Below are 14,662 nucleotides of genomic sequence, written 5' to 3'. Positions count from 1 at the left end.
CTTGTTGAGTTAGCTTATTGGAATACCTTGAACAAAAGCAAGCAAGCAGCGCAGGCTTTTATAAAATTTATACGTACAAGATTTTGCTGATAATATTATGTTAATGTAATGTTAGCGCAATGTTTATGTCATATTTATGTAATATTATTGCAACGTTAATGATGTAATGTTAGCGTCAATATAATGTTGATATAAACGTTAATGAAATGTTAATGTAACTTTAAAGTAGATGTTATTTTAAAGTAATGTAATTTAATGTTAAATTAAAGTTAAGTAATTATATATAAAGTATTACGAAATTGCGCACCTTTATCTGATTTAAAGTTTTTAACTCAGGCATGTGCTGCTCCCTAAAAAATTAAGTGGTGAGTAATGGATTTGAAACTTGCTATCAAATTTTCATATTTTAATTTATGACAAATAAAATGGTATAAATAAAATAAATAAGTAAAATAAATAAATAAAATAAATAAAAAAAATAAATAAATAAAATAAATAAATAAAATAAATAAATAAAATAAATAAATAAAATAAATAAATAAAATAAATAAATAAAATAAATAAATAAAATAAATACATAAAATAAATAAATTAATAAATAAATAAATAAAATGAATAACAGAGCAGATAGCGAATGGGCTGCAGAATGCACCAACAATTACTTGAGCTTTATTAAGATTATGCAACAATTCTAATTACTACATTTAAGCGATTAACTTCCAAGCTCAGCATTTTACGGATTCTAAGTGATGAAATTGTTGGCATAAATGGCGACATTGCTCAACCACTCTCTCTAAAAATACGATGGCTCTCTCATACTCGTTTTGATTAAGCAAGAAAGAAAATATTCGTGTCGGAAAACTTTGGAACACGAGGGAGACAGAAAAGAGAAACAAGTAAACACCTCGATGATTCGTTTTCTTTTCTTTCTTTTTCTTCTTTTTAATGCCGCGTTTTTATGTAACACTTCTCGCCGTAATATATATTCTTAGAATGGGGCTAAATGCCAGATAGAAAAGTGCACTGAATCTTTTTTCTTAGGGTTTAAATGGAAAGAACATCGGATTGGTGAATCATTCCAAACCACCTTATGTCAACTGCTGTTTTCCGTCGCCGTTTGACATAACCACCTCGGCAGCTTCAGTGCTGCTCGCACAATCGCATTTGAGTCGAAGGTTTGATACAATTCTTTAGTGAAAATGACTGCGTATTTAGACAGATATGTACCAAAAAGTGATTATTTATCATCGCGATGTGGTAGTTCACCAGTGGTACGTATATGTATTATTTTTCGTTGCTTTTTATCTCGAGCTTATAAATGAAGATCTCGAGAGTGGCTAATACATTTTTCAAAAACAATTGATAAATAAGCATTGTTAAAGAAAAAAAATGGCGGAAAAATAACCTTACATAGCAACAACTTTCGAACAAATAGGAATTTGGAGGAAAAAAAAAAGGAAGGACACTTATTTTATTTTCAGTACGTCAAACTTCAAATCTGTTTGTTGCATTTCATCTAGCTGTAAATCATTCTGCCTATTTTTTTTTATAACAAGTTTAACAAATGATAATTCTTGAGCTAAACATCGAATCCTTGCTCCTAAGCTAAACATGCTCCTTGGACAGTTTTCTACTCTTCTTATTTTTTAAATTTTCACGTTTCTGGATTTTAAAGTTCCTGTATAGCAAAACAAAATGTAGCTTTAAGCAAAATAAATGAGAGAAAATTCGTACAAAAATATTAAAACTGAAATGGTTTTTGAACAAATTGAACAGCTTTTAAACAAATTTCGAACAAGTTCATAAACAAAAATGACCCTTTAAGCACATCATATTTCAATTACGTACTTGCATTATTGTGGTCTGCAGAGTAGCTTTCATGGTACTTTTTAACACAAATTTAACGGTTAATTATTCTCAAAATAATTATCAAAAGTTAATTTTTTTTATTCCACCATAAACTTCGTACATTTTTTTACACATCTCCGTATTTTTAAATTTTTAAAGTTCTCACGCCGAAACAAATTGTAACATAAAGTTGAACATCCGAAACAACGATGATGGTGCTTTTGATTTTTATTTAAAAAAATTCATAAGTATTTTTAATTTTAATGTATTTGTAAATATTATTTAATCCGAAATGTTTACTTCTTTTCCTCTAAAATATACACATTAACGCATTCATAGAGGCTGACCTCATATATGTTACAGTTTATGTATGAAATCTGGCATTTTATAGAATGCCTTAAATCAACCATCAATTTATGAAATGATAAATATTTCACATTATGTATTTGCATTCTGTAGAATGATTAATAACAAACTAGCAAAGTATGAAACAATTAATGTTTCGCACATTGCCAAGGCATTCAATAAAATGACTAATTGAACATAAAGCTATTCTATGCAATGACTAGGAAAAAGTATAGAATAATTGTTATATTTAATACATTGTCTCTCTCTTTCTTAACATTTCCTCATTCTATACAATGCCTTGGCATTCTATATAACTCTTGACTTCTTGTATAACTTATGCTTCCATGTCTCATGCTTTGATTTTGAAAAGAACAGCATTTTTTACACTAACTGGCTTTACAGCCGCTATGGCTCAGGGGATAGAGTGTTCACCTTCCAATGAGGTGAACCGGGGTTCGATCCCGGCGATGGCTGGTCGATACGAATTCCGTATCTGGCTTGCACAGATCACAGTGCTGACGTGAAATGTCCTCAGTGGTAGACGGATCATGGCTTAGAGTCCCCTTGCCGCCAGGCTAACCGTGGGAGGTTCTCGTGGTCTTCCTCTCCATGTAACGCAAATGCAGGTTAGCTCCCTCAAAAAGTCCTCCACGAAGGCAAATTTCTCCCAATGCTCGATCCAGGAGTTCCCTTGTCTTCTAAATTGGGTTCAAAATTACAAGGCTACGGAGTTGAACATTAGTAGTCGTAAACCCATAAAATTGGGTCGGCTGTTCAACGACGGTTATAAAATAACTGGCATTCTATGTTGTATTTCATATAGAGAGGGTAACTAACATATACAATTTAATTTAAATTGTAATTGTAAATACAATTTTGCTTGAATTCTGTTCTCTTGTAAGTCTTGTTATTAAATTTTTATATGTTACAGTGTAAATGACCAAAATCTGGTGAATGTATACTTTTACCTGTGATTGTCAACAATCACATAGTCGATTGGTGAATATCCGAAATATTTATTACAGCCGATTTGATACTAATATATTCATTGATATTTTTATATTTATTTAATACTTTACTCCCCGAATAAAATAGATAAGGAAAAGCATCATTGTTAGAAATACAATGCAAATATATACAGGGAAGTGGCACTTAACCTTAAGAAAATCAGTGTAAGGCATACAGGACAGGTGTATACAGTACAAAGATTTTTAAACTTTATATAAAAACATTAAGGTAGAGAATACCGGTTATTATCCCCAGACTTGCACGGTATTCCCAAGACTGATTTTTCGTAATCTATCTTAATCATACATTAAAGCATCGAATAAATATTAAAATATTAATGAATAAATTAATATAAAGTCTGATCTAGCATATATTTCGGATATCTACCCTAGCAACAATTTTATCTTGACTCCAGTTTGGCTCAATATGGGTCCTGTATGAACACGCACCGTGGGACCAATATTGGGATGCCTAGACTTTTAATATTGTTCCTATATAGGGCCAATATCAGCCTTTATGTGGCCAATATAGAGCCTATATTGGTTGTAAAGTGGCTGTAAAATATCTAATGAATCGGACAATTCTTTATAGGACCAATATCGAAAAAATAACGGCCTTTTGAACCCTTATTGGTCCAATATTCGTGAATATTGGTCCAATGAGGGCCCAAGTTATTTTGTTGCTAAGGTACTGAATTGACGATGTGATTGTTGTGAAAGTTGACAATCACCAAATTCGGTCTTTCGCAGTGACATATACTGTACATTTTAAAAATTTTTGTCATCAGCTGCTCCGAAGACGATCTCCTCTTCCACGATTCAGTACTCTTCGAAAAGAACGACAACCTCGACCCCTCTCCTTGTCTTTCTTGAGTTCTAAGCCGATCGACCGAGAAGATTATTTTCCTGTCACATACGCCCACTCTCATCTGACCAGAAAAGAAATTCCTCTCTGCACTATTAATGATCTTCTGGATATCATCCGAGAACCTGCAGGTTACTATGAACTGCCCACCGACCCCTGGAACGAAGTCTATCCCAATATATATTTGAGTGATGCGTAAGTTGGATACACTTACATTGATATCTCTTATGTACAGGGTGTTCATTTTAAGTTGCCAAATTAAAACCTTGTAACCAAGAACCACTGATCTAAAAGAACAGAAATTTAGACAGTATGCTTTCAAAACAATAAGTTTTTTAAGAGTAATTAATAAAACTTAAAATCACACTGATAGATGGCACTGTATGTGCAGTAAAGTCAGGAGACGAGCTTGCGCAGGATATACACACAGTAGTCATAAAAACATGAAGCTTACGCACCTCGTGTTCAATTATTCGGAGGATATACTTGCAATAACTGTACTATTGACGGATCATGCATTGAGGATATCCTTAGTTTCTGTTAGCTTACATCGCCATCTATCGGTGAGATTTTAAGTTTTTCTTTACTATGCCAAAAAATTTCCCATTGCTGTTGAAAATTAGTTTTTTTAGATCAGTTTTTTTTGTTACAAAATTGTTATTTCACAACTTAAAAAAATCACCCTGTACACTCGTTTATGATTTTTATTTAAAAGTGTTGTGCAAATTCTGAGTGGACACTTGTGACAGCTCCTGAAATATGGTAGTGATTTCGGCACCATTATTGAGGCAGATGCTTCGTAGACTGTGTGTAGTTTGTCAACCAGTTCTCATGAGAGCATTTAAAGGGAATGTAAAGTTGTGCTAAGAATGATGTGTCCAGAATCGATAAATATTAAGTAGAATGATTTTTAGTGTTAGGTGATTTCTCTGTGCCTTTAATCAGAATAATTTCTGCATAGTTGTCTGAAGTCATTAAAACCATTTTATCATCTGGGATAAATCTTCATATTATGCTTAATTTTAAACTCTTAATTTATACAGCTTTATTTTGTCCATGAATTTTTATTCACTTTGCTGGCAGACAAAGTGGTTAATCAGTTACAGTACATAAGCATAATATACAGTTAGCATAATATACACAGTCAGTGTTTTATTATGCTAAACTTAAGAAATATCCGTGTATAGTAGGCACTTAAAACGTTACTGTATTTCTGACGCTATTACGCGTGTTTACTTTTTATTTGGACAACCCTTTTATTCATTGGATGTTTTATAATATGCACCTTCCATAATAAGCCTAATATTTCTCAATATGTTTGAAATATTTCTCAAATTTGAAAGCAGAGAAATATTTGTATTTAGGGTCGCAAATTAATATTTAAAATAAAAAGAAATATGTTGTGTAGCCTAGTGAGTTATAAAGAGAAAGATGTGATCAAAACGAACGTGATTTGATTGAACCTGAAAAATTATACAGAGGAAAGTTGATTATTAGAAACTCTTTCAAGTTTTCTCCCGAAGTCATACCGATTTTTAGCAATTTTAATTCCGCCTCCCTCGATAATTATTCATCAGATATTGACAGCACTTTTTTTTCTTTCCTTAAATATTAATTTTCACCACCTAATGGGAAAATTTTTATCACTTCTTTTTGGTCATGGATTTTGAAAATATCAATTACGGTGATGACTGAAGCAATGGCATATTTGCAATCCTAGCAGAAACGACAGCCTCGTAATATACGTTTTTCAAAATTTTGTAAAATATTAAGTCAAAAATTTATGTACATTAGGACCAGTTTACACGAGAAACAAATAAATGTTTACGTGAGAAAAAACGAAAATATTTCTGTACTCTGGTAGCAGTTATCGGGAAGAGGAAAGATTGAATTAAACTCTTTGTCAACATATTAAGCGAATGAAGATTTTGCGATTTTTCCAATTTCGTTACCATGGTTTTGGCAAATCAGTATATTCGTGAAAATATAATAAAGGTAATTATAAAAATGGTGATTATAAAAATAAAGATGCATATTTACCTTTTCTGCTTACACCCCTCTAATGGTTGAGTTATGCTGCTTTCCACAATCTCCAACTTAACTGTATACATGCTAACGATCAAAAGCCGTTAAATATTGTACAATATCTTGATAATATGCAGATCAACTAGGGTAATAGTATAATCCGTTAAAATGCGAATTCGAGAGTTTTCTGAGATTTACCTAGGTTATGTACGATTAATAGTTTCCGTATCGTTAAAGTTTGATTGTTTGACTTGATTCTTCAGATATTGAAAAACAAAATAAAAGAAATGACAATATATTAATTTCACAAATTGTTACAATATTTTCTGTTAATAATTAATTGTAATAATATACATATATAAACTGCTTGATTCTTTGTATCACAGTTTTTAAAGTGATTGATTCTATCTACTAATGTGTTCACTGATTGGTTGAAATAATTTGAGGTTTTAGATAACGAAAATTTAGTAAAAAACATTATGCGAATTTACAGATGGTACTGTAATCATTCACAGTAATTCTGATTCTGTATCAGTTGTGTGGCAGGCAACGAATTGAAATGGAAGGTATATTGGAAAACCTAACAGATATCACACCAGTAAATATAATTTTTTTCTCGGTTTACAATTATTAAATTGGATTCTTATTAAATGTGCCTCTTTTATTGAAGTGATACTTCTGATGCGACTTCCAACAAGGCTGCGTTAAACGTTTAACGCTACATTTTTATTGGCCGGGAAATCACGTGGTAGGATCCAGTTTTCCCTCATTCACATTGTTTTGGTTCTCACTAGCATAAAAATAATAAAAGTATTGTTTTTCTATAAATATTTTAGTTTGATTTGATACACATATAATTTAATAGGGCAGTATTTTTTATTTTCAAACTTAGTGGATAACAATTGTAAAAAATGAGTGAAAACAATCCCACAGACAATGCGACGGATTTAAGGTTATGTCAAGGAACGTCTCTTGTGAATATCAGTTGATTGTTAGGTTTTCTCTTTTCTAATTGCCATTTATATTTCACCAAATGCAGCCATGAGGGATATTAAATTATTTATTGCAAAATCTTTATTGCCACTATCCACTGCAGGTTCACAAGCTCTGGCAGGCGTTACTGGTGAAGAAATTGATTATTGTGAGAGGCCTGTGATCCTTGCAGGATATTTTAATGTGAATTTCTCGTTACCTGAAGCTGAAACATTATTAACCTTCCTTAAAGACAAATTTGGATTGGAAATGATAAATGGTAGGAATGATCCAACAACCAAAGGGGTAACTACCATTGATGCAGTTTTTGCAAGAAATATTGAAAAAATAGAACTCAAACATTTCGTATCTTACTTTAGTTATCATAATCCCATTGTAAATATTATAGATTTGGATATTTCTCCACTCGAAAATGATAATTAGAAGATGCTATCAATTGTGAATTGTAAGCATTGTTAATAAAGTTTGTCTTAAACAATATGATTTCTCTAAAAATCAATTTCTACCCCTTCCTATTTTCATTTCCACATTACGAAGTTTCACTTCTTACGCGCGGAGGGACTCCACGCACTATTTTTCAATGCATCATTCTACACCGAACCATTCTGCAATAAATAGTTCTATCCCAATATCATGATTTTTTTATACTTTTTTTCAAATCTAACAACTGCCGTGAGTTTCACAAATTTAATTCCTCTTCAAGAGAGATTTCATATTTTTATCTTCTAATCGGGAATTCGGTGGATAGCAACAGTTGGTAATTTTTGGAGTTTCAAAAAACGTTATGTGAACACGAAAAATCATATTTTAATCATTGAATTTAAAATGTTCAACAATTAATAATTATGTTGAATGTGAATCAAAATTTTCTGAAAAATGCCAATATTTATTCATTATCCAGACCAACTGCTCTCTGCACTTCATTGCTGAGACGTATGGGAATTACACATGTTCTGAATGCAGCTCAAGGAAAAGAGAAACATTGTGGACTCGTCAACACGTGGCCTGGTTTCTACACGCATTCAGGAATCCAGTTTCTGGGAGTACCGGCTTTTGACAACATAGTTTTCAAAATTCATCCATACTTTGAAGATGCTGCCAACTTCATTGATGAAGCCTTACAATCAGGAGGTATTTACTTTTAAAGCACAACTATCATAGATTAGAGGTTTTTTTTACTTACTTGCAAGATAATCTTACTATTCATCAATTTGAATTAATACCGGCAGATAGCTGCAATATTTGTGCTTTTAATATAATGGAAGCATACAACTTAGAATGTGTGTACTACATACATGAAAGTTTTATTTTGGATATAGGGCCATTCCAGATTTTTCTTAAAATTCATAACAGTGGTCGATGAATATTTTTAATAAGTCCCTCTTTCTTGTTGGATATTATTGATAAGGTATAATTGTGTGCAATTTAACGTATATTTATTCTATGAGTAGGTTTGTATGCTATCTACACCACGACCTTGAAAACTAATATTTCAGTAAAAAAAAGGTTATTAAAATCTGACGAATTAATAACAAGAAAGAAGTGAAAAAACACCGAAACCAGTTTGTTTGCTTCCTGAAATTTGAAAATGATTCTAACAATCACATTTCAGTTTCCTTATTCAATTAAAGAGGTGGTTTAAATGCATTTATTATTATGTTATAACCGTAGTTGAACAGCCGACTCATTTTTTTTTTTTGGATTTACGTCCACTAATGTTTAAATCCGCAGCTTTGTAATTTTGAACCAATCCAGAAGACAAGGGAATTCTTGGATCAATTATTAAGAGAAATTTGCCTTCGTGGTGGACTTTTTGATGGAAATAACTTTGTGTTACATGGGGAGAAAAACCGCAAAAACCACCCACGGTAAGCTTGATGACAAGAGGACTCTTACCCATGCTCCATCTACCACTGAGGATATTTTACGCCAGCACTGTGATCGGTGAGCCAGGTGTGGAATTTGATTCGACCAGCCATCGCTGGGGTTTGAACCCGGTTCACCTCATTGAAAGGCGACCGCTCTATCCACTGAGCCACAAAATAAGCTATGTACCTAAAAAGCAAAATTAATGAAGCAATGATACTAATTCATTTAGGAGAAGCATAAAAATCACCCAAACTATTATTGTCACCAATTATGTTTGATTGTTATGGTAATAGGTACTGATTGAAATAAAAAAATAAACTACGCTCTAAAAAGTAAGTGTAATGGAAAAATGATACTAATTCATGAAGGAGAAATGCTGAAAATTGCCAAATAATGAATAATACCACTGTTGCTTAATTAATTTTGGTAATACTTCCTAATTGAAGCTAAAAAATAAGCTTGTTACTATAAAGCAAAATTGATGGACAAATGGTATCCATTTTTTTTTGTTTAGGAGAAAAGTAAAACCTCGCCATGCTATTTTTGACGCTAATGATGTTTAATTAATTTTGGTAGCACTCACTACTGGTATTACGGTAATTTATGCAGTTTTAATTGGTACCAAATATATATTAAGTATTTTTAGTGTCTATTAAAACTGCATCCATACTATGCAGTTATGATATTGATACTGTAACGAATCAAGCTATATTGAAGAAAAGTTTATTTTATAAAAAAAACGTATTTATTTCACACAACATCAGCACACCACAAAGAGAAAAAAAAACTTTTCAAATTAATCAACAAATTCCAAAATTGTCTCGTTCTTTTATTTTTTTCTCGATCTCGTTATACGTTTTTTTAAATTCATGCTTGTGTTAGCCAGATATTTTTAAAACTTTATAATACTGTGGAAAGATAGTTTTTACGAGCGTTTGAAATGGCTAAGACGTATCTTAAGATTAAGGGCTTTGAAAGAAGTACCAGAAAAAATCTCTGAATTGCTGTAAATTTTTGACAACAATGAGTTGGCTTGGAGCAATATCATCATACGAAATGATAACTACTGAAAACAAACTGCTAACCGAGTTTCGCTAAATCTTATAACGCAAAGCTACCGAGAAGGACAAATAATAATAAAAAATATAAAAAATTTGAATTATTTTTCTTATGTTAGTTATTTCGGTGTTTGACTTGTGCATGATTTTGTAGTGTTATTCAGTACTGATTTATTGATTTTTCACGTTTTTTCGCCACACCGTTCTTAAAAGGAGTGTTCAACAAGCATAGTATAATAACAATGCATATCATGTCTTATAGGCAAAGTTTTGGTGCATTGCCAAGCTGGTATCAGCAGATCTGCTACACTCATCTGTTCTTTCTTGATGCTGAAACGTGGACTGACAGTGCAAGAAGCTGTAAAGTCGGTTCGCAAAAATCGAGCAATCATTCCCAATGATGGATTTTTACAACAACTCTGTGATCTCAATGATAAACTCAATCGAAAATATAATCCAATGGATTAATTATAAATGAACAGTGTGACATTTTGTAAATTAAATATCATTTGGGGGGATATTCTCCTTTTATCGATAGCAGATACTGGGTGTTTCGTAAGGACCATCCTTAATATGTATTTTTTAAGAATCCTTCTCAAAACTGAAATAAGCTCATTAGGAATCGAAAACTAATATTTAAGAAACGAAGGAATATAAACTCTATTGAAATTCGTGGTATCACTAATGAGAAAGACGTCTTTTTTTATTTAAAAGAGGCAGAAATATAAAAGTGAAAAGTCGTGGTATCACTAGTGAGAAAGACGTCTTTTTTTATTTAAAAGAGGCAGAAATATAAAAGTGAAAAGTCGTGGTATCACTAATGAGAAAGACGTCTTTTTTTATTTAAAAGAGGCAGAAATATAAAAGTGAAAAGTCGTGGTATCGCTAGTGAGAAAGACGTCTTTTTTAGAGAGGAAGGAATATAAACGCTATTGAAATTCGTGATATCACTAGTGAGAAAGACGTCTTTTTTTATTTAAAAGAGGCAGAAATATAAAAATGAAAAGTCGTGGTATCACTAGTGAGAAAGACGTCTTTTTTAGAGAGGAAGGAATATAAACGCTGTTGAAATTCGTGATCTCACTAATGAGAAAGACGTATTTTTTATTTAAGAGAGGAAGGAATATAAACGCTATTAAAATTCGTGGCATCACTAATGAGAAAGATTTCCTTTTTTTTATTTAAGAGAGAAAGGAATATGTAAGATAGATTTTCATAATGTTTTCTTTTCTTCGTTTAAATAACAATTAGCATACTTTTTTAACTTTATATTTGATAAGGATTCTAAAAATTTATATTAAGAACTGTTATTATAAAATTCCCTTCATATCTACGCAAGTAAGTTACCAATATCTGAACCAGCACTTTGGTTTCAAAACAAATCCAATCATCAGGCCTTTTGTTTTAAAAAAATGTAATTTTGAGGATTTTGAACCTGTCTAGTTTTTATGAAAGCATGCATTTGCCTTTTTAAACGTTCTTTTGAGAGAAAAAGAATTTTACTTCCTAAATGTCCGAAGCTTTCTTTTTTTATTAAGTAAATAATTAATATTTTTGAAGTATTTCTTTCTCACTTTATTTATTTATCTATTGAACTTAGTTACTGCTTTTTAAATTGTAAGATTGTATATATATTTTTAAAACTTGGATTTTAAGAAGCTTTAAGGTTTGAGGAAATTTTAAAAAATATTTACAATTTTTGAATTTAAAATTCGGTAACTAAGTTCAATAGAACGCAATTCAATGAATGAAATGAAACAAAAATTATTCAAAAATTTCGGACATCAAAATTCGGATATCAGAATTCATTTGTAGGTTAACATGGAGGAAATAGAATCCTTTTTTTGTTTTGTTTGAAGGGCACCTTTAAGGTGTAATTTTGTTTCAGGAGACCCAAAAGAGCCCATAGATTTGAAATAATAAATATCACAAAATTTTAGACATACAATTTTTTAAAATTTGTATCAGATTAAAACATTTTAAAAGTAAAAAAAAAACTAGTTTTGTTTTTTAACATAGAAGAGTCTAACTTAAGCAATTTCAAATTTCCTTAAATTAAGCAATAAAAACAAATGTTAAAATTTAACATAAATTTTTACAGTTGAAAAATGAACTAGAAATATTTTTAATTTTTGAATAACAAGTCAGAGTAATGAACAAATAAATGTAAGTTTTTTTCTACACTATAAAAATACATTCAAAAGTAATTAAGGTGCTTAAGATATTCTAAAGTGAAAGAAAACTATTATATAAAAATATAGTTAGTTTAGATTTCGCTATGGTAAAACATCAGTGTTAGGGTTTAAAATTATTGCAATTTATCACAATTTCTTTTAATATCAATCATGTATCAAAATTATAAACACTTATTTGATCATATTACAGTAAAAAAAAATTATGTTTTATATATTGCTCTTGTAAAATTTTTATACAATTGCCTTTAATTTCTTAATACATGTGTCTTTTGTACTGTGTAATGTTCTGAGTTCACAAAAACTGAAAATTTTTACTTTCAACTATTGATCTCCACCATGTGTTCATTACGTTTGTTACATTTTTGATATTATATGAATTTTTATATTGTACGAATGCAGATGGAAATTTATTGAACAAAAAGTGATAACAGTAGAACTTTTTAAATGTTTATTTATTGTTCGTTTGTTTTTATCTTTTTTTCTTAATAAGTTGGTACAGTAACCAATTTGTTTGTTTGATCTCAAGCTTATATTTAATAATTTTAAAACATTATTTATCACAGGTTTTATGTAATAAAAATAAATAGTTTTCGTTTTCATACTTATCTATTTTTTTTTGTCTGGGATGATCTTAATGATTTCAGGGGCTACCTAAAATATGCTAATTAATTATTGCTAACTATCAATTGAGTTACGAAATCAGATACAAAGACTTACATTCCCTGAACAAACAAACACAGACACACACACTATCTGGTCAAAAGTATGAGAACACCCAGTGGTATGAGCCTTGAGCGTCCGGAGGCGCATATTAATATGATGCTGGTCCCCCTTTTGCATCGATGACAGCCTGCATACGTCAGGGAAGACTCTTCGCCAGTTTTTGATAGGTGGCTTCATCCTCTCTTCTGGGCTTCCATCACAAATGAGTCCCGCAGTTAACTGATCGTTGAGACACGGTTCCCAGCAGATCATCGAAGTCAAGCATCACCGGCTGCGGTCAGTGTGCGGGTGGGTTACCACTTGGATCAGTCTGCGTAGAAACCGAGGGTGTGCGGTATTAGTCCTCGTTAAACTGTTCTACCGTAAAGTGCTCGACTTCGCGTGCAAGTCGTCGGGCTACCGAAGGGGGGCATCCCCTCTGCAGAGGATCGAAATTGTGATGGCCTGACTTCGGATCATTCTCTTCCTAAACCTTCGCCAATAGCCCATTGTGCAGCTCTAGTGTGATGTAAATGAACTTCAACTACAACAACAACAAATTAGGTGATTTCTTGCAATGAGGAGGGTCGATCTGCGCTCTAATTCAACCCAAAGGTGTTCTATGGGATTTAGATCAGGGCTCTGAAAAGGCCAGTCTAGTTTTTGAACACCCATTTCATCAAACCACGTCTGTGCAAGCCTCGAGGCGTGAATCGAACAGTTATCCTGCTGGAAGAGAAATGGCCCTTCCCAAAAAATATTGCCATAAAGTTAGGAGTGGAGCAATGTCCAGAATATCCACATACATCTCAGAGTTCATGTTCTCAACCACAAGAACTAACGGAGCCAGGCCAAACGACGAGAAACAACCCCACACCATCATGCTTACACCACCTTAACAATATATACACACATATATATATATATATATATGTATATATATATATATATATATATATATATATATATATATATATATATATATATATATATATATATATATATATATATATATATATATATATATATATATATATATATATATATATATATATATATATATATATATAGAACAGGCAAATGAACCATTGTTCTAGATGTATTTTTCTACACTAAAAGGTAGGTAGGTATTTTAATTTCGTCGCGCATGAGTTGCGCATAGGGCTATTGGCGACAATCATGAAAACATTCCTGCGGGTAATAAAAAGACATGCCACCACAATTTTATCGGGCCACTTCCTTAATTTAGACATAGATCCGAAGGGGAAAGAACTTTTCTCAAGATTCCTGTATCCATGTTACGGCTCAATAACCCACCACAGGACTTCTGAGTTTACAGATTATACTAGCAAGTATTTTGCATGTTCTTAGTGGGTTGTAGTGAAATCGAGGATTGAACTCCTGCCCCTCCGAACTGGATTCCGATTCTGCAACCATGGGATACCACGCCCCTCTATGCTGGAAGACAAACACATTCGTACACTACACAGTGCTAGGCACACAATTGTCCAAGTTGACGAGGGGCTTAGTTCCTGCAGCACCACCACCTTAGTAGTGGTGTAGAGGGCCGTAGAATTGTACGCCGTAGTTTCCTCAGATCTCCAGCTCTTACAAATATGCAGGTAAGAAAGCGATCACCATAAAAGTTTTCGTTTGAAATGTAAAAAAAAAAATTACACAGCAGTGTTTTAATGTCTTACTATAATTAAACAGTCGTATACTATTTATATATAACATTTGATGTTATATGGT

The 14,662-nt window shown here is 31.9% G+C and overlaps 1 protein-coding gene across 1 annotated transcript; it reads left to right on the top strand.

Moving 5' to 3' along the window:
• Nucleotides 1-991: 991 nt before the first annotated feature.
• LOC107456263 (dual specificity protein phosphatase 3) lies at nt 992-12,805 on the top strand. Its single transcript, XM_043045945.3, has 4 exons — nt 992-1,271; nt 3,992-4,263; nt 7,988-8,217; nt 10,276-12,805. The coding sequence occupies exons 1-4, from the start codon at nt 1,200-1,202 to the stop codon at nt 10,479-10,481; spliced, it is 780 nt and encodes a 259-aa protein (XP_042901879.2). The 5' UTR covers nt 992-1,199; the 3' UTR covers nt 10,482-12,805.
• The last annotated feature ends 1,857 nt before the right edge of the window (nt 12,806-14,662 follow it).

The sequence above is a fragment of the Parasteatoda tepidariorum genome, chromosome 1 (genome assembly GCF_982258835.1).
Source record: "Parasteatoda tepidariorum strain Cologne lab strain chromosome 1, Ptep-v5.0, whole genome shotgun sequence".
NCBI lineage: Eukaryota > Metazoa > Arthropoda > Arachnida > Araneae > Theridiidae > Parasteatoda > Parasteatoda tepidariorum.
This window is presented reverse-complemented; position numbering and strand designations above follow the sequence as displayed.

Bases quoted from the DNA above. Each gene is read 5' to 3' on its own strand.
- LOC107456263 (XM_043045945.3), top strand. From the start codon at position 1,200: ATGACTGCGTATTTAGACAGATATGTACCAAAAAGTGATTATTTATCA. The intron at 1,272-3,991 runs GTACGTATATGT...TTTTGTCATCAG, and splicing joins GATGTGGTAGTTCACCAGTG to CTGCTCCGAAGACGATCTCC. The intron at 8,218-10,275 runs GTATTTACTTTT...CATGTCTTATAG, and splicing joins TGAAGCCTTACAATCAGGAG to GCAAAGTTTTGGTGCATTGC.